This window comes from Papaver somniferum, chromosome 11 (genome assembly GCF_003573695.1).
Source record: "Papaver somniferum cultivar HN1 chromosome 11, ASM357369v1, whole genome shotgun sequence".
In the NCBI taxonomy this organism is placed as follows: Eukaryota; Viridiplantae; Streptophyta; class Magnoliopsida; order Ranunculales; family Papaveraceae; genus Papaver; species Papaver somniferum.
Genome location: NC_039368.1, coordinates 62,999,154 through 63,019,729, shown reverse-complemented (window position 1 = coordinate 63,019,729; position 20,576 = coordinate 62,999,154). Strand labels below are relative to the sequence as shown.

Genomic DNA, 20,576 nt, shown 5'->3' with positions numbered 1-20,576 from the left:
ATTGAAGGGAACTAACTATGATGAATGGTCTAGAGCCATTGGAAGATCTTTGAAAGCAAAGCGTAAGTTTGGCTTTGTTGATGGAACTGTGAAGAAACCTACTGGAGATGCTGATCAGGTGGAGGAATGGAGTGTTGTACATTCTATGATTGTTTCATGGATTACCAATACCTTAGATTCTTCTATCTGATCAACACTGGGAGATTATGATGATGCAAGTACTCTCTGGACATATTTGAAGAATATATTTTGTGTTGTTAGTGGAACTAGAACTTGTCAACTCAAATCTTCTCTCAGTGAGTGCAAGCAAGGAAAATCTGAACCTGTAGCTGTGTACTTTGGAAGGCTTAATAAAATATGGGATGAGTTGATCACATATATGAAGACACCACGATGTAGTTGTGGTCTGTGTACTTGTGATATTGCAACACAAGTCAATACTTTAAGAGAAGCAGATTATCTTCATTATTTCTTAGTTGGTTTAGACAATATGTATGGGTCGATTAGTGAACAATTATTGGCAAGAGATCCATTTCCAACCATTGATGCTGCATACCAAGCTGTAGTGAATGTTGAGCGCTTGAGAATAGTTGATGTCTCACTGTCTAAAGAAGGACAAGATAATGTGATGGCTTTTAAGGTTCAACCTTTCCCAAAAGGAAATACTAGTAATTCTGTTACTAGTTTAAAGGTGTGTAACCACTGTCAGCAAGATGGACATACAGAAGATGGTTGTTTTGAATTAATTAGATACTCTTACTGGTGGGGAGATAGACGACGAGGCGGGTTTGTCTCTGGTAGAGGATCTGGCAGAGGTAACAGGGGTGGTGGTAGAAATAATCCTGGTTGTGGTGGTTTTGCATGTGGAAGAGGTGGAAGAGGCAATAACAGCACCAATCCTATTCGTGCCAACAACTTGAGTATGTCATCCAATCAGCAGTCAAATACAAGTGCAGGACATGCAGATGGAACTGGATTAGTTGGAGTAACAAAAACCCAACTTCAACAAGTACTTGAATTTTTGAATTCAAACAAATCGAAAATACAATTACAAGGTAAGAAGAATCGTGACTCCTGGATTGTGGATACAGGGGCAACAAATCACGTCACATGCAATATAGATGACATGATAGGAGTGAAGACAATTAGAAATTGTTCAGTTGGTCTACCAGATGGAAAGACAGCGAACTCTGATAAAATTGGAACCATTATTCTTCCTGGTGGTTTAAGGCTTGATAATGTTCTTTATGTGCCTCAATTAAATTGTAACTTGATCTCAGTCACTCAGATGATTGATGAGTCCCTTTGTGTTGTGCAGTTCACTAAAACATTATGTGTTATAAAGGACCAGTGGACGAGGAAGGTGATTGGAGTGCGTGAGAGACAAGATGGACTATATTTCTTTCGTGGTGTTCCTCCAGTTAAAGTGTTAGCAGTTAGTAGGGATTCATACGAGCTGTGGCATCAACGAATGGGACATCCCTCAGAGAAAGTGTTGCAGAAAATACCAGTTGTGAGTGGTTCTTTTAGGAACAACAATAAAGCTTGTGATATATGTCCACGAGCAAAACATCGTAGAAGTAGTTTTCCTTTAAGTCAGAATAAAGCTGGTAGTTTATTTGAATTGGTTCATTTGGATTTATGGGGGCCTTACAAGACACCTTCGTCTTGTGGAGCTCACTACTTCTTGACAATAGTAGATGATTTTTCAAGAGGTATATTTATTTGATGAAAACTAAAACAGAAGTTGAATCAATGTTTCTTAATTTTATTGCTCTTATTAAACGTCAATTTGACAAGGAAATCAAATGTGTTAGAAGTGATAATGGAACGAAATTTAATTCTTTGCGTGAGTATTTTAAGTCTAATGGTATAATATTTGAGACATCTTGTGTTGGTACACCTCAACAGAATGGAAGAGTTGGGAGAAAACATCAACATATTATGAATGTGGCGAGAGCATTAAGATTTCAAGCTAACTTGCCAATAAAATTTTGGGGAGAGTGTGCATTAACTGCATCACACTTGATTAATAGAATACCGACACCTTTACTTGGGAATAAGACACCATATGAGATTATGTTTGGAAAATTGCCTCCATATGATCAGTTGCATGTGTTTGGGTGCTTGTTTTATGTGCATAATCAAATAGAAAATGTGACAAATTTGCTAGCATGGGAAAAAGATGTGTGTTTCTTGGATATCCATTTAGTAAAAAAGCATGGAAAGTGTATGATTTGGACACACACCAATTCTTAATGTCCAGGGATGTGGATTTTTATGAACTGCAGTTCCCATATATTGAGATAAAAGATGAACAGCTTCCAAATAATGCAACACCAAGTAATGAAGCATGTTGGAGTGATGATGAGGATGTGGAGGAGTTACCGTTACCTAGAAGTGTAACCGAACTTCCAGAAAGTGGTGAAGATATACATGACAGCTCTTCACGACCAATAGAACAGATAGAGGAGAAAGAACAAGAGATCATATCAGATTCCAGTGATGACAATGAATGTAGTGCACCAACAGAGACAGAGGTAGATAACAATATCAATGATATGGGTAAGGGACATCGTAAGAAGATTTCTTCGACTAGACTCAGAGGTTTTGTGACGCATACAGTTCGAGAAAATAGTCCATCTTCTCCTCAATCTGCACAATCATCTACCTCAGGGACACCTTATCCTTTAACATATTATGTTAGTTGTGATCGTTTTTCCGATGTGCATAGAAAATATCTTGCGACAGTTAATGCAGCAAATGAGCCAAAGAGATTTAAAGAAGCTATGAGACATCCAGGTTGGCGAACATCTATGGATAGAGAAATCCGAGCCTTAGAAGAACAAGGAACATGGGAGTTGGTGGAGTTGCCACCTGGGAAGAAAGCATTAGGAAGTAAATGGATCTATACAGAAAAGAGAGATGAAAATGGAAATCTGGTACGCTTGAAAGCATGGTTGGTGATCTTTGGTAATCATCAAGTTGAGGGTTTAGATTATAATGAGATGTTTTCTCCTGTGGCAAATATGACGACAGTACGAACTTTTCTGGCAATTACAGCTGTTAAGAACTGGGAAGTGCATCAAATGGATGTACATAATGCATTTCTTCATGGTGATTTGGAAGAAGAAGTGTACATGAAGATACCTCCAGGGTTTGCTAAGGGAAATCCTAATATGGTATGTAGAATGAAAAATCGTTGTATGGCTTGAAGCAGGCACCTCGATGTTGGTTTGCAAAGTTATCGACAACTTTGAAGAATTATGGATTTACACAGTCATATTCAGATTATTCACTTTTTACAATGACAAAATGGAAGATGCAACTTAACGTATTGGTTTATGTTGATGATTTAATTGTAGCAGGTAATGATTTGCTTGAACTTCATAATTTTAAGAAATACCTGGGTCACTGTTTCAGAATGAAAGATCTTGGAAAGTTGAAATATTTTCTTGGACTAGAAGTGGCACGGAGTAGACAAGGATTTTACATGTGCCAGAGGAAGTATGCTCTTGACATTATTATGGAGACTGGATTATTGGGAGCAAAGCCTGCAGAATTTCCACTATAAACAAATCATCGTCTAGCTTTAGCAAAAGGCAAATTAATAGAGGATGTGGATAAATATAGACGATTAGTGGGTCGTTTGATATACTTGTCAGTGACGAGACCAGATCTTGCATATTCTGTGCATATATTGTCCCAATTTATGCAACAACCCAGAGTAGAACATTGGAAAGCAGCACTACGTGTAGTTAGATATTTGAAGAAAAATCCTGGCCAAGGTATACTTTTACGATCTGATAGTTCTCTCCATTTGAAAGGATGGTGTGATTCGGATTGGGAAGTTGTCCATTGACAAGGCGTTCATTAACTGGTTGATTTGTCCTTCTTGGTTTCTCACCTGTGTCTTGGAAAACTAAGAAGCAGCATACAGTCTCTCGTTCGTCTGCAGAAGCAGAATATAGGTCGATGGCAGTTGTGACATGTGAGTTAAAATGGTTAAAACAATTACTTGGTGATTTGGGTGTTCATCATACTCAAGGAATGAATCCATACTGTGATAGTCAATCAGCATTATACATTGCACAAAATCCAGTGTTTCACGAAAGAACAAAATATATTGAAGTGGATTGTCATCTTGTCAGAGATGCAATAACAAGTAAGATCATATCTCCGTCATACACTCCTACAACAGTGCAATTAGCAGATATTTTCACAAAAGCTTTGGGGAAAGCTCAATTTAACTCTCTCTTGTCCAAGATGGGCATTCTGGATCTACATGCTCCATCTTGAGGGAGGGTATTAAGAGAATATATCTTTCTATAGTTAGGATTCGATATCTATGTAAACAGAGTTATTCTAGGAAAAGGATTCCTTGAGAGTCAAGGCAATGCCGACCATTGTAACATATAAATAGTTTGAGTTTAACGAGAAAAGGGATACGATCCTATTGAGAATTTAACACGATGCAATGAAGTTGTGTCACCGATGAGTTCTATATACAGGTAAAGATTTTCTAATTTAAAAGAAAAATGGTTTTTTTTTTTTTACTTCAGATTTCTAGTTTGATACTCATTATTGGATGATGACATTCTATAGGTATAGCTTGGCTGGTTTGGATATAGAACTCATCGAAATGTGATTTGACTTATATTGCAATTTGCATCGTAGAACTAGAAATAGTGACTTATCGAGAAGGACTGAGATTTGGTAATGCAGATTCCGGATCTTCTTGGTGATGTTGTGTCGAGGACAACATCCTCAGTTCCTCACAAAATAGGAGTTAAGAAGACTTCATACTATTGTAGTAGTTGTTAGAGTTCTTCATAACAGAAATTATAAAAACCAAAGAGTTATAGAGAAACTGGTAGAAGAGTTAGCTTTGGAGTTGGGACGTGGGAGGTAAGACTTCAAATTCACCTGTTATGCCTATTGGAACAACACAAAGGAATGCTGGTGTCCAAGGCTGGGAGCATCTAGACATATTCTACGTCTCCAACTTCCAGCATCAGTGGGTGTTGGTGAAGATCTTTAGAAGGTTTGTTGGGGGAACAAGAGAAGAAGACAAAACACGTACGCTGTCACGGGGAAAGGAAAAGTGTGGAAAGCTAAGAAATACAGAGGGTTGGTTTTGGGAATCTGAGAATAACCACCTAGGCTTTGCTTACAGAATCGACTTGGAGATACTCAGAGGAGAGGAATGCGCTATGGAGGGGTATAATTCAAGGAAAAATTGCTACAGAAATGAACTTTTTGCTGCCAGCAGAGACCATTGTGCTGCCTCATGGTTGAGGTATGTGGAAAGCTGTGTGGAACTACGAAATGATAATTTAAAGGTGTACCCACATAAAGATTCATGATGGTAAGGGCTTGAGATTTTGGTTAGATTAAAGTTTAAACTGAAAAACAACAAGCATTGCATAAATGGTAGAACAAGGGGAACCGAGTTCGGAATTCAGAAGGAACCTAACTGCAGGCCTTCAAATTGATCTCTTGGAATTAAAGCATGACATCGCAAGACCAACTTATCACTAGCAGGAAGATGAAAATGATGACTGAATGTAATTTTAAAGCTGGTTTTGAGTAACACAGGCAGTATTGCTTCTTGCCTTTGGAATGTCGTGGTCGGCAGCTCAAACTATTCAAAAAAATTCCTCCCATGAAAAATGCAAAGGTGAAACGGTCCTACTATGGCCAATGGTTTTCTTTTGCAATAATTTGGAATCTGGATCTTGCGAGGGAAAAGGTGCATCATGGGGAAGGCGAAACAAGCTGATGAGATTGTCACCGTGGTGTTAAACTGAAGATGCTCGCATATAGTTGTGGGACAAATTTTTGATTTTTATTTTTTTTACACAATACTGAAGTTGATATTCATTCATAGCAATAAAAAAAATAGAGAAGTCCGGCCAGTAGAAAACACCGGAGCAAACATTACTTGAAAAACTTAACTAATGGATCTTACAGGGGAATGCAGTAATTAATCAAATACGTTGCGATTTCTGGTAAACAAGAGAATGTAGTAAATAATCATATATTTCCACATTCTTAATCAAAACTTCACCTTCACAGCTTCACAGGTGCCCTCCTCAATTGTCAAATTCATCTTCATCGTCACTAAAATTTGTTTCCACGTCTTCTTCAACATTATCAAACTGCGTCTCTTCATCAACTATCAATTCCATCTTCTCGTTCTTGTATATTTCACACAAAATCCATTCATCCAACTGCAAAACCAATTTTTCTTTAGTTATTATGATTCATAAAAAAAAAAGAACAATACACCGTAAAAACAAATAAGATAACACACGTACCTCAAAATGATTCCAACCGGATCGAGTTGCCAACGTGTATTCGTGCATTACATAATCGGTTTCATGTTTTTCAGAATCCCGCACTTCGTAATAAACCCAAGCGTGTTTGTATCCGATTACTGAATTCGAATTGTTGTGTAAATATATGGAACTACGTCCTGTTAGCAACCAAAATCCCTGGCCTGCAGCACGAACCTTTTTGTCTACAAAGTTTGTGTCCTCGTCTCCTACACTGCAATGAGCGTCTTTACGATCTTCACCTTCGTACTTTCTTGTAAAGAAGAACCAGTTGTTTAATTCATAGCTCTTGTACTGTTTGGTGAGTTCTTCAGGATGGTAGTGGTACAGATTGTGTACTTGTTTCATTCTGTTAGGTGGCAAACCTTTCCCCAAAACCTTTGGTACGAGATAATAAACAATCAATTGTTCATCTGTTGGTTGAAATTTAAAACCAGACGGAAGTTTAGCCAACTTCGCTTCATTCTCAACATCATCGTCGTCACCCATTAGCATTGGGTTTGTCTTGCCACTTGGAGAAGACATAATCGTGTTCTGAACGGGAGTGATCAGTAGAATCGACGAGAGGGATAGACTGAGAGAGAATATTTTTTGCTATCCAATTTGGATAACTGAGACTATGATTTTAGGGATTCGAAGGCAGTGCTTATATAGGACTTGGAATCCTAACGGGGATAGAAATCCTAGTTGTAGTCGGATTCGGATTCCTCTTTTTAGAAATTTCGTTACTAGGTCCGTGAAAACTCAAATCGTAATTCGTAGGTCGGTGAAAACTCAAAAGCTGAGAGAAAACAACTAATGGGCCCACTTGCCTTATTCAAGGCAGAATTACGTTCGAAATTTACTTCTTACCGCAATTTAATCATGGATGAAAATGTATTTTGGGATCCGGTGGAGGATTTCCATTCTTGCGAACTTTGGTGCTGCCAGTGGCCATCGGTACTGGACTTGCAAGAAAAAGCCCTTCAATATGGTTCTTCAAAGAAAAAGACCTTCATCAGAAAAGATCTAGAAAAAGCAAACATATATTTGTCGAGAAATCCCTTCCCCTTGTAAGACAAACAACACCTTGCCCAGCAAAATAAAAATGTTTCATACAAAGGCCAGTCCAGCGAAAATGAAAATTGTACGAGAACATCCTAGTCATATAGGATAACACAAATGAGCTAATAGGTACCACTATAGACCTAACCCAACGGTACGTCCATCTCTCCTGCGTAGTCCAGCAGTATATTGCTTCTCCAAATCCAGCTGGAGCTCCTTTTGCTTCTCTGCTTGTAGTTCGCTGGTTTGCTCCAGTGTTTTCACTTCTCCCTTTACACCCTACAATTGGCCATAGGTACCAACGCAACCTCAGACTCTAAAATTGTGTCAGTAAATTTTAGGAATTGTAGTAAACGAGTTGATCATTCAGAAATTATGCATATCTTTTTTACCATTTCTCATCTGAACTTGACCATTTCAAAAGAAAAATATAAATGTAGTTGTGTATCGAAAATTACCATGAGTTTGTTGAATTTCTCTTGTCTTTCTCGGTCACCAAACAGGGGTACATCCCAGCGGTAACCAGACTGCACCTTTGGACACAAAGATAATAGATAATACAGGAGAAAGTAGGTAAGTATAGCCAAATAAATTCAGCAAAAAGTTTCCTTGTAGATTGAAACCACTGGACACGAACTAGGAAGTAAAAATACCTCTTCCGTGGCAGTATTCTTTTTGTTTCCCCAAAGCAATTTCTTCTTTTGGTCAGTTGACATATATCCACCACCAACGAGGTTCTTATTCACTGCAGGATTTTAAGAAGTGCAGGTTATAACATAGTACCTACAGTTTAGAAGTCAAACATCTATAATAGAATAATTCTGAAATATTAAAGGAAGGGAGATACAAGAAAGAATAGTAGCAATGGAGATAACATGTTACCATTATCAGAAGAAAGTTAATAAAAGCATTTATAGTAGAATAATTTTGACACTTCAAAAACGGTCTGAAGATCTCGATATTAACACATAAATATAAGTAGATCTCCAGGTATCACAATCTCGAAAAGAGGGCCCGACAAAATAAAGCGGAAAGCATAGCATCAGAATTATGTAAGCTAGCCGTCGCTTTCATAGGCAAAAGTATTTGTATTTTTCCTGCCAATAGATCTGCATACCCAGGTTGAAATGAATAAGCAAATTTGAAGAGGGAAAGCCTCGTCATGCAATTATGGTGCATGGAAAGAAACTTCTGTCACGTCCAATTTGAGAAGATCAAGCTTCCCAATTTTCCATAGCCACATAGTATTAAGTATTACCTACTACTACAACATGTTTGGTTCAAGTTATTGGATCCAATTCCTAGTAACTGAATCACTAAGTATGTTACAATAATATTGTTTTCCACCGTTTGGTTCATAAGAAAAATTAATTACCTTGTCATCCAATTATAGGGAATTCAATTACCTTAAATGCTTTAATCAATGAAGCTCTAAGGGATAATCATAATCTGCAGAGATTTTCAGAAAATGGTTGCAGTGGAACATACCCATTTCTGCAGCTTTCATCGCTGCAACTTTAGCTGCATTCAAACTATCCGCGAACTCTGCTTCGCTATAGGAAGTTTGAGCAGGTTTCGCCACAGTACCATCCCCACTTCCCTGGGCTGTCTTGGGATTTGAAGTCAGGCTTTCATCAGATGCAGATACAAACTTTGGAACAGGTTCTCCTAAATGGACACAACACAAGATGGTGATAAAAAGCACACCTGGAAAGCAACATAAAAATATAAGCATGCAATAAACTGAGTAACCTACTAGGCAATAACTTACTAGCTTTCACAAAAGAAGTGTCACTGTCTAAATTAGCCTTCATCCTTTTTACTGAAGAATCTTCATCTGCTTCTTTATCGTACCTCCCTTTGAGCCTGTCAGATTCTCCCTCCCTATGCTTTTGCTTTTCCACTGCTTCAGCATTTTGCCCATCCATTTCATGAGATCCTTTTACTCGACTCCCATAATTATCTTTACCTTTTATTGAGTCTTTTCCCTCGCCCTTAAAGCCTGAGGAGGATGTATGGTCATTCTTGTACTCTACAAAACTCCTACGACAGTCCCTTGTTTCATCCCGTTCTCCCCCTCGAACCCTGTTACGCATCTCTCTCTCCACCGTCTTATCAGCTTCAGCTGCATCAGAAGAATTATATTTTTCTTTATGTTTATGTCGCTCCAGAGCTGAACTGTCTCTCTCCCTATCTCTATGAAATTCATCTGGGGTATCTCGCGAATACTTATCTGGGTTCCGCGAATACCCTCTAGACCTATCAGATTTACCGTCTCGCCTTGAATAATCAGTGGTGTTACTTCTCGACTCTCGACCAGACATAGAGGACCTCTTGTAATCCTTTCCCCCGTCCATGTGCTTATGATACCCACTATAATCATCATCCCTACGGCAATCTCCGGATCTCCCATGGGAGTGCCGCTTAGATTGCTTGTGTGACTCCCTCCCCTCGTCCTTTCTCTTCCTTGAGTCATCAGAGAGTTTAGCATAATTTTCTTTAGACAAAGGTGGACTAGGGCTTCTACCATGCATTGGACTTCCTGTCAAATATATCAATACAATGTGTATTACAACCAAAATGCAAAATCCATGGTACCTACACTTTTAGCTATTTTTTGTGAATTCACAGAGATGCCGCCTATTTTCTTATTAAAAAACAACCACGAAACAGAAAATGTATTAATTAAACAACAAATCACCTGACAGAGATGACCTGGGTTCATTCACAGGAGAATGGCGTCGATATTTTCTATTTCCCCCATCATTTGAGGGTTTTCGAAATGATGGCTTTCCATCAGATTCATCTGGTGACTTGGACCTCATATTTGCGTCCATAAAACCAAAAACCTGAAAAACCAAAAACCATGAGATGTAATGTAATTGTATCAACTTTTCAAGCATACTACAGTACCAACAAAAAAACAGACAAAATTTCTAGGTACACCATAGAGGATACAGGAAATCAAATGAAGCAAGCGGGAATTGTTTCATCAAAATGAACAAAAATTCATCTTATCCGAAAAACAACGGTTTAACTTGCAATAATACAAACCCTAGAAATTAAAAAAACCAGAGATAGATACCATTTTGTGGGTTTACAACGATTATAGCTCCTTAAAACAATTCAAAGCTTTAAAATACTATACCAAATTAGAGAGAGTAATAACCAGGTATGTAACTAATTTCCATAACAAAAATAACGACTATAATGTAAATTTTCAGATCTAGCCAAAAACAACAACAATAAAAGAGGATGTTTAATGCTCCCCTTGAAACATAAAGCGTCAATGAAATAAACAATTTCGATGCAGAAACGAAATGGGAATGCAATTTTGAGATGATTTTGACCTTCTGATTAGCGAATTCTCCTTTTCCTTCTGAACTTTGTATGCTTACTTCTTTCTAGGGTTATGATGAACGAAAAATAAACCCTTTCTCGGGAAAGAATTCTGAGAAGAAAATTAGAAAAATAGGACCTACGGATAGTTGGTATTTAGGCGCCCTTGCTCTAAATAAAGGCCCTCGAACTACTGGTGGTGTTCCCTTTCCAACATTGTTAATGGGGGTGCCAGTTTACTGGGAGGGTACTAAAACTCATATAAGACAAACTAGAAAATTCTCTATTTTATATGGATTTTGGTACCCTCCCAGTAAACTGACATCCCATATTAGCAGTCATGCTCCCTTTCAAGTTTCAACCTTCAATTTCGAGATGAATGTCATTTGAGAGGGAGCTAACACTGCTTTTGTTTGTATCTAAGTCAACTCATAACTCGTCTTAAATCAGATGTCAACTTGTTTTTTTTTAATTTTGAGTCAGATCGGACTCAATACCTAATTCGGATCCGTTTGAGTCAAGTAACAAAATACCCATGATTTATTGGATCAAGTCACTAATTTATATAGGAGTGTCATGCCGGGTAGTCTGGCTTGTTTCCTATTCCAGGACAGGCCAGACGGGTTTCATATTCAGCTACCCAAAAAGCCCGACAGGCCAGATGGGCCAGGTAAAAACTTCTAATTTTGAGGTTCATAGCTGCATCGAAGGCCATACTATTAACAGTCTAGGCCAGGCAGGCCAAACAAGCTACGGGCATTTTATACTTTAAAAATTATATAATAACAGATTTATCTCTTGTTTGGAATCTAGAATTTGAATGAATTATAGTTTAAAAGAATCTTATATAACTAATCTTCTAGATATAAAACAGAAATGAAAATAAAATTTAATCCAAAATATAATCAAAACACATAACAATTTACTACAACGTAATACATAAACTCTAAAGAAAATTCAAACGGGTACCAAGCCGGGTTGTTTGGGCATGTACCAGTTCAGGCTATTAAATTTTAGTGAAAGCCCAAACCCGCTCATTTAAGCTACCCAGTCCAGACGGCCCATGACAGGCTGTAATAGGTTTTGGGCTCCTACGGGTACATGCAGGCTCGGGCGGATATAGGAAGGCCAAGTATTTTCGGATATTATTTACATCCCTACACTGACTTACATATTTTTTAGCCAGTTGAGTCAGATCTGACTCAAAAAACAAACATATTAAGTCATATATGACTCGGTCATGTAATTATTGTCAGATCCAGACGAATCAGCTGTAAACAAACAAGGTGTAAGTCTAGTGATTTAAAAAGATTCAAGAGAAAAACGCTAAATAATTTAACGTAAAGGATGTCATGCGTTAATCTCTCATAATGTTAGCTTGAAAGGGAGCTAAGTGTAGTTGTTCGAGAGATTCGAGAAAAAAGCACTAAATAATTTAGCAAAAACAATATCATGCATTGATTTCTAATAATGGGTCAACCTAGATAGAAAATAAATAGCCTAAAATCATTTGCGCCAAATGGTTACATGCAAAAGAAATAATGTTTTTTTTAGTAAAACCAGTTTTCGATATTTTCTTTCTTCGATCCACAATTTGAATCAAGAAAATAAACCATGATTTTTCAAATTGAATGCTCATCTTAAATGATTATTAGACTCAGCCTAATGTGGCCAAATATTGACAAACTTTTCCTCATTGTCATGCATTCACAAGGTTCACAGTGAATGTCATATCATATTTGTGAATATGCACCAGGTTTTGTGGTTGTGAAAGGAGAATGCACATAATGCATAACCATTACATGGTGGGAAAAATAAATACATTTAAAAAATTAAGAACTTGGAAAAGCAAGAAAAAACATAATGCTTTCGAGTGTAAGCCCAAATTCAAGGCCGAAACTATTGCCCTCGTTTATGGTGATTCACAAATTCTTTCTCTCCATTTGAAGAACCAAAGTGAATCACCCCGTTTAGATATGATTTTCCTCCTTATGAACTATTAGCATTCCCAAAAAGGTTCATAAGAGCCAAAAGTATGGCTTAAAGTCCGTCTTTACAAGTTGGTTCGTTAGAGGGAGATAACGAACTTGTGAATTAAAATAAAATTGCAAGACCATTAAACGATTTCTTACTTTTAGCTGATTCAATTTTTTAATTTATCTTTTAATACTTAGGTCCCAACTTTTTTTTTCCAGCATGTAATAGTTATGTATTTTTTATTTCTTTCATTTATAACCAAAAGAGTTATGTTTTTCGATATGAGATTGCTTATGAAATTTATGAATGCATGCCATAATACATACTCTTGTAATGATATTCCGAAAAGTCTTAGTTTGAGTGGCATAGCAAAAAATTCAATAAAAAAAGATTATAAGTTAAGTGGAGGTCTGAAGAAATCAATAAAGTAGAGGTGTTAGAGCATCGCTTGGTCGTACTCACTAGTTTTTGTATGTCAAGCTTGTTGTTTAAGTTAGTCGTCCAAAACTATATATTGATATATAGTCTGTCAGTCACTGTGTACTCAGCGGGGTGCCTTTAGCCAACCTTAGAAAAGTGGAGTAATTTACACTTGTTCGTTATTTATTAAATGTAGTTTTCGTTTTCTATTTACATTTTATGTTAATCATATAGGTGTTTCCAGGTGTCGTCGTTTGAGTGAGAGTTGCGAGATAAATTTACTAAATACAAGTTATGAGTTTTTGGGTTGCAGGAGATCATCAAAATTGTCCATTTTTCATTTATGGCATGGTCGAGAAAGGTGAAGGTAACACATCCACACTTAGAGGCTTTAAACTCACTCACAACTGCAATGGTGACAAAGATGACATGAACAAGTGTGCAAACCCATCAATTGTAGCTGACTGGTATTATGAGAAGATGAAGACTAAACTTGACATTAATTAACCAGTACCAGCTCCAGATGACTTAGCAACACAGTTCAACAAAGCCAGAAAGGTTAACATTAAATATCACACTGCATGGAGAGCGACGGTAAATGTGTTGGAGAAACTACATGGCAGTGATGAGAAGATCTACCAAGTGCCTGCATTTTGTGATATGGTCAGGGTAACACTTTTACTTAAGCTTTATTTTGATTTCTTTACTTTTTTTCTAAATATTTTTTGAAAAAGCAGGGGGGTCTAACAACCATACCCAATATTTCGCTCAGCAATCTGTATAGACCAACTCCAATATACTTTCAAGAGAATCAACTAGACAGTCAGGCTCAATCTTAAGAAAAGTATATCAAAGAGTTATATCTCAATTTCTCAATTCAATATGTAATCAAACAAATAGGAATTTGCGAGCCTGATTGAATATAAGAAATAACTTGGACGGTATCAAAAACCAATATCCAAGTGTCAATCAATTTAATCAACAACCAAAGGTTGAATCACAATTGACTGAACTTACGCATAACATGTGATATTTCAATTATATAAACAAATATAATGCGGAAAAGAAATAACACAGACACCAGAAGTTTTGTTAACGAGGAGACCGCAAATGCAGAAAAACCCCGGGACCTAGTCCAGATTTGAACACCACACTGTATTAAGCCGCTACAGACACTATCCTACTCCAAGTTAACTTCATACTGGAATGTAGTTGGGCCAAAACCAATCTCACACCGATCAAGGTACATTTGCGCTCCTTACGTCTCTGAACCCCAGCAGGATTCTACGCACTTGATTCCCTAAACTGATATCACCCACAACTAAGAGTTGCTACAACCCAAAGTCGAAGACTTGATAAACCAATTTGTCTCACACAGAAAAGTCTATCGAATAGATAAATCTGTCTCCCACAGATAAACCTATGAGTTTTGTTCCGTCTTTTATAAATCAAGGTGAACATGAACTAATTGATATACCATACTTATATTCCCGAAGAACATCCTATAAATATCAATCACCTCACAATAATCTTAATTGTATGCTATCGAAACAAGATATTTTGGAATCACAAACGATGAGACGAAGATGTTTGTGACTAATTTTTATCTTTCCAATCGGAGATTAAATCTTGAACAAATCTTAGAGAATATAGTATTCAATCACGATAAAAAAAAGAAAGATCATAACACACAACTACAGAGAAAATAGTTGGATCTGACTTCACAATTCCAATGAAGTCTTCAAGTGTTAACCTACAGGGTTTTGGAAAAACCTAAGGTTAAAGGAGAATCGACTCTAGTCGCAACTAGTATCACATAGGAGGTGTGGGGATTAGGTTTCCCAGTTGATAGATATAGTCTTCAAATAAGAGCTTGCAATAAATGTTACCTTTGTAACAAAGCATTCAATATTCACCGTTATATGAAAACCTGATTAGACTCAAGCTAATATATTTCAACCGTTAGATCGAACTTATCTTGTTACACACAAATGAAAAGTGACTTAATTTAGATATGAGTAACCGTACCTAAATGTGTACACCTTTGTTGGCTCAACAATAGTTAACCAAAGTTAGCCATATGAACACTTTCATATCAACCTCATTCATCTTAACCATAACTAGTTCAAATGACTCAAATGAAACTAGTTCTAGGGTTGTTCAATTGTTTATATTCTCATAGAAGTATACAAGACACAATTGAAGCAAAATCGATTTTGACTCACTCGAATCAAGTCATGAACATTATAGCCACGGTTTGCAAAAGATTGCATTCCTTATTATATAAATGTATTAGTTCATGAGCAAACCGATTTTAGAACATTATTCATTCATGCATGCAAATGGGTACGCATACCTCAGTGGTCGGACTAAGTTTGGGTTTGCCAGTATGCGAACGGATACGCATACCACCAAACTCGGCAGAAATTCCCGAACCTGAACCTTACGCCAGTACGTGTACCGGTATGCGTACAAGGTTCCCTAACTTTCACAAACCAACCAGTACGCATACAGGTATGCATACCATGGTTCCCGAACTTGGATTACACATATGCAAGTACGCATACTGTGCTTATATCCAATTGTTCTAAACTCTCATTTCAACCATTGAAACATTCTCCGAAGACGACAATAGTTGTCTCACACAAACTATTAGCTTCAAAGCAATTTTCAAGTGCTCGAATGATCAATACGAAACATTCTGAGTCTACATCAAATGACTGTCTCACACAAATAATGCAAGATGTTACCGGGCGATTTTCACATGATCATCTTTTGACTTTCGTCAAGAATATAAGATGAACTTGGTTAAAGCGAAAGCTTACCAACACATATTTTGAGAATATGTAAGCGAGTTAAACTCATCTCGAAATATCAAATGTGTATAATTGAAGTCTATATAGCTATACTACTTTTGTCTCAAATATAATAGATAAAGTAGATAGACTTTTGAGTGATAGATGAGTTCAAGTCTCCACATACCTTTTGTTGAAGAAGTTTCGGAAGCTCCCCTTAGTAGTTCTTCGTCTTCAATCGATGAACGCCGTGAAGTCTAATGCTCAGCTACACTTTCTATCCTAATCTGAGACTTAGCTATAAGTAGACTAGAAATCAAGACTTATAGTTTTGGCAACTAAGCTTGAGGTATCAACGCTTGCGAGTTCGACCGAGCAGTGCTCTAACATTTTTACATGGAACGTGATCTTTACTTTTCTTTGCATGTGGGAGAGAAACCCAAGCAGTGTATCTAGATTTTTATATGAAACTACAAATGGTACTTTCTTATCTATGACGATTTGTTTCAAAGCCACAATGGAGGTTATTGGTTTGGATGCAAGTCATTTGAATGGGAAGTTTGGTGGTGTGTTGTTACATATGCAACTGCATTAGATGGTCAAAATGGATTAGTTCCATTAGGTATAATGGTTTGCAGGAATGAAATAGTAGAGAATTGGAAGTTTTTGTTGAGGGATTTGAAAACTTTTGCTAGCTAGGTGACCGTTACTTTCCCTTGCACGAGCACAAATAATGTGTCAGGTGAACTCATTTTCAGTTTTTAAACTTTGCAGTCATTTGTTCTGTTTTAGAATTTATTATATCTAATCGCCACTATTATTATTTCTTGGTGTGGCAGACACTTGATGGATAACTTTAAGAACTACTATAAGGGGTTTAGCTTGCAGACTCATCTCTGAAATGCTGCCAAGTGTTATAAGATCAAACATTTTAATGTACATTTCTATAATCCTCGTTAATCTTCAGTTTTTATTCATACACTTCATATTCCTATTATGTTTTATACTTACAAATTATTAATGTTTGTTGCATTAACATATGGATGCTATGGTAGCTGAGAATGAAGATGTTGCAAGATGGCTCATGGATGAAAGGTCTGAAACCTGGTCTAGGGATCATTTCCACCTACTAGAAAATGTGAGCACATATACAATAACTTCTCATGATACTTCAATAATATGGTCAAGAAGTTGAGAGACAAGCTAATCTACAAGTTGGGTTTGATGTATGGACAACTGGTAATGGGGTTTTTGCACAAGAGGAGGAATGAGACTGTAAAATGGAAGGATGGTGACTTAATTCCAAGAGAAGATGTGTGACTTGACCACTAGCTTTAAGCTGGATGGTGTTGTAAGGGTGAAAGTATATGAGGTTACAAGTTGTCATGGAGCCATTTTTTCAGTCAATTTGCCAAGAAGACTTTTAGCTGTTTGCAATGGCAGTTAAGGGGGTTTATCTACCAGTATGTTGTATGTGCCTTAAAGCCACTGAGACCTGTTTCGGTGAATCTTCTCAGCAAGGTGTTGCAATACCTGCAAAGAAAAATGCAAAAAGAAGGCAAAAGTAAATGTTGGATCTTCTCAGCATTCGTGTTTCAATTATAATTAAGCAGGTTGGTTCTGTTAGAAACTAATTCATATTTACAATGTCAGATCCAATATGCAAGAAGAAACCAAAGAAGTTCATGAATATCTGATTCCTTTTCTTTATCTTTATCTTGTGGGTTTGTTTATTTAGATCTGAAATTTAAAGACAATGCTTTGTTTAGTTTAAGTTTATGAAATGTTTCGAAGAATAAACTCTGAAATGTTTAAGACAATGTTGTCATCAATGAATTTTCTTTTGATTACATTTGAAGATTTTTCTTAAATTCATTACATATTTCTAGTACTTTTCCTTTAAATGTTTTCTTTCAATTACAAGTGCATATGAGGCCCATCTGAAAGAATCGCAGTCTTTTTTCTTACATACCAGGTAAGCTATATTGAGATTGTGTTGATTCTTACAAATTTTTAGTTCTAACTGTGAATTACAGTTTTGTTTAATGCAGGGTTGATTGTGTAATGGACACTTATTGAAACAATGGTCTTCACCACATGCAATGCATCTATGTGAGCTTCGAAGCTTGATTTGAAGTGTTGTAGTTGGAGAAGAAGCAAGATCAAACCACTCAAAGTAGTTGCACGTGGGATTCAAGTATTTGAAGAAGGACCTTCCGTTTGTTTGATCTGTTTTAGATCTCAACAATGCTCTAACTCCATTACAAGGTACATTTTGCACATTGAATAAACCCATGAACAATCCTTTGTTTTATGTTCTTCTTTGTCACATATAGAACACTCCACCTTGCTGCTGCTACTGCTGGAAATTGAAGAAAGATGAACACTACCAACCATTTTTTAGATCTGAATGAAAAAGAGACAAAAAAATCTGAAGAAGAAGATATGATTTTATTAAAGATAAACACTATCGTTGAGTGATGTGTTAACCAATGTATTAATGACACGTGGACAGATTGTTGATGTGTACAAGGTACACGTGTGTTACCCAGTCATCACCGATTTAATATGCAGACTCAGCGAGTTAAACGGGTAGTCGGCGAGTTGAAGAATTTGAAGGACTTAAGGTTTGTGAGCAATGCAAGCTCATCTTAAGGTCTTGCATATGCAAAATACTTAGGCGCAAGCCTCACTTAAGGCACATGCCTCTTAGTAAGCTGGGCCTGAATCATTCATGCTTATCCAAAAATGTAAATAAGCTCAATGAGCTTCACAAGCTCAACAAAGGGACCTACCAATAATAATCCGGTCTCCGTACAACATATGTGACGGACCATACAATGATATAGCTTAAACTTAGCTCCTCTTGTGCTATGCACACGATTTCTAAGGAATTTCTCGCCTTTCACGTGACTCATCCTAATCATTATCACAATACAAAGAATATTCCTCTATATTGGCCAACATCGCTAAGATAATATCTTCTTTCTCCAAACACATCATCACAAACGGTGACTCAGCCACACACAAATTTGGAGGGAGGGGGGATATCAATCAGAGTTTCAGTCTGCGGTATATGACACGTGTGAGAAACATCCGACTTATTTCTCACCGCAAAAGAGAGTAAGGAGGTTAAAAGGAATATGAGGATAAACTCACTGTAGTTTTTCCTCAGCTATTCTTAAAAAAGACGTGAAGAGTGATTCCCATGACAAACAATCCACATTTTCATCTGCTTGAGATTAGAGAGTTCTGCTACTATAAATAGGTCACTCATTGACCAAACTAAACCCAACAACTCTCGCAGCAATTCGTTTACAAAACACAGAATTCTCCGACCTCTCTCTGTTTCTTCCCTGCTTCCCTCACTAAAACCGACTCTAATTTATCATTTGACTGAAACATTTCTTGTACGATCATTTCTCTTGGTTTAGGCAAGGATTCTTCGTGCTCAACCTCCCCGTAACTCCCTTTCAAAATCCTAGAATACCGTTTTACCCTCTTACCGATATTTTAGGCAACTACAATATGTAGTTAATATTTTTGTCACTAAAATTGACAAAGGAGAGATTATTAGAGCATCGCTCGGGTAATTTATATCTTGATTCATAGTACTAAAGTCAGTCTTGGATTAGGAATATAACATGATAGTTGAGCATCTGAATTCACTAATCGACCTTAAAAATTGGAAACTGAAAAGCAACGAACATCTACGGGGACTTCACCAACAAAGGCATGTGAAGACTGGCTATCCTATTTACTCGTATTTTCTATCATTTTGGTCTTTTGTAATGAGTTTTCTATTTTAAGTTTTTGTGGGCATTAATTGTTTGAACTCCATCCATGTGAACTGCACTCCCTCCATTTCAAAGTAATAGGTTGGTTTCATGTACAACTTACAAATGAGACCAGTCTATTATTCTGAAACGAAGGAAGTAATATGTATGTGGGTTTCGTACAACAAATTTTTGTGCATTCTAATATAAAATTATGGGATATTTAGAGTTTCGGTCTCAAATTTGTGATCAGCTTTGAGTTTGGGTCTGTAAGGACCCTCAAGCTCGTCAACGCTATTTGACTGGTCTAGCAATGATCAAGAGATGATTATCCGATAATAACTCGATTAGTTTAACACAAACGTCAATTAATAGAAATTAGTCTAACAACGATCTAGGTACGAAACTAGTACTTCTGAATATATATCGAAAAGTTATGCGGAATGGACTACTTGAACGTGTCAATCGGATATTGGGTGAAGAAGATATCGTCAGATTGGTTGAAGGGAAAAATAGTCTTTTCACAAATATTCAGACCTGGAGTTCCCTTAGAGCGACTGCAATGGTACGACTAAACTCAAAGATCAAAAACCAAAAAAAAAGACTAAATATGAGTTTAATCTGTATTGTGACGTTATGGGGAGAAGACCAAATTTGGTCGCGCGTAAAACAATTTTACGCATGAAGACGGGCGGATTTCTTAGTTACGTTTCATTTCTGGGCGGAATTATAAATTACGTTTCAAACGGGCGTAAATATAAATCACTTTTGTTATCGAGCGTAAATATAAATTACGTTTGGTAAGGGGCGGAATCTTAAATTCCGCCCGTTGATCAGACGGATTCCAAATGACCGCTCGAAGAAACGTAAAACTAAATTCCGCCCGA

The 20,576-nt window shown here is 37.0% G+C and overlaps 2 protein-coding genes across 4 annotated transcripts; both read right to left on the bottom strand.

Annotated features, from left to right (window-relative positions):
- Window positions 1–5,948: 5,948 nt before the first annotated feature.
- LOC113324478 (NAC transcription factor 29-like) lies at window positions 5,949–6,863 on the bottom strand. The gene is made up of 2 exons (XM_026572798.1): window positions 6,321–6,863; window positions 5,949–6,233 (listed from the first exon to the last, which is right to left on the bottom strand). The coding sequence occupies exons 1-2, from the start codon at window positions 6,861–6,863 to the stop codon at window positions 6,096–6,098; spliced, it is 681 nt and encodes a 226-aa protein (XP_026428583.1). The 3' UTR covers window positions 5,949–6,095.
- A 446-nt stretch (window positions 6,864–7,309) lies between these two features.
- LOC113323644 (arginine/serine-rich coiled-coil protein 2-like) lies at window positions 7,310–10,865 on the bottom strand. Of its 3 annotated transcripts, none has more exons than XM_026571977.1 (7): window positions 10,733–10,865; window positions 10,084–10,231; window positions 9,154–9,924; window positions 8,871–9,050; window positions 8,036–8,127; window positions 7,841–7,915; window positions 7,310–7,698 (listed from the first exon to the last, which is right to left on the bottom strand). In XM_026571977.1, exons 2-7 carry the CDS (start codon window positions 10,217–10,219, stop codon window positions 7,336–7,338), a joined length of 1,617 nt encoding a protein of 538 aa, XP_026427762.1. In that variant the 5' UTR covers window positions 10,220–10,231; window positions 10,733–10,865; the 3' UTR covers window positions 7,310–7,335. The 3 variants fall into 3 exon arrangements, 2 of the variants coding, with proteins under 2 accessions (XP_026427762.1, XP_026427763.1); XM_026571978.1 differs by having other exon boundaries at window positions 7,348–7,661; XR_003347747.1 differs by lacking the exon at window positions 7,310–7,698 and adding an exon at window positions 8,265–8,491 and having other exon boundaries at window positions 7,901–7,915.
- Window positions 10,866–20,576: the final 9,711 nt, after the last annotated feature.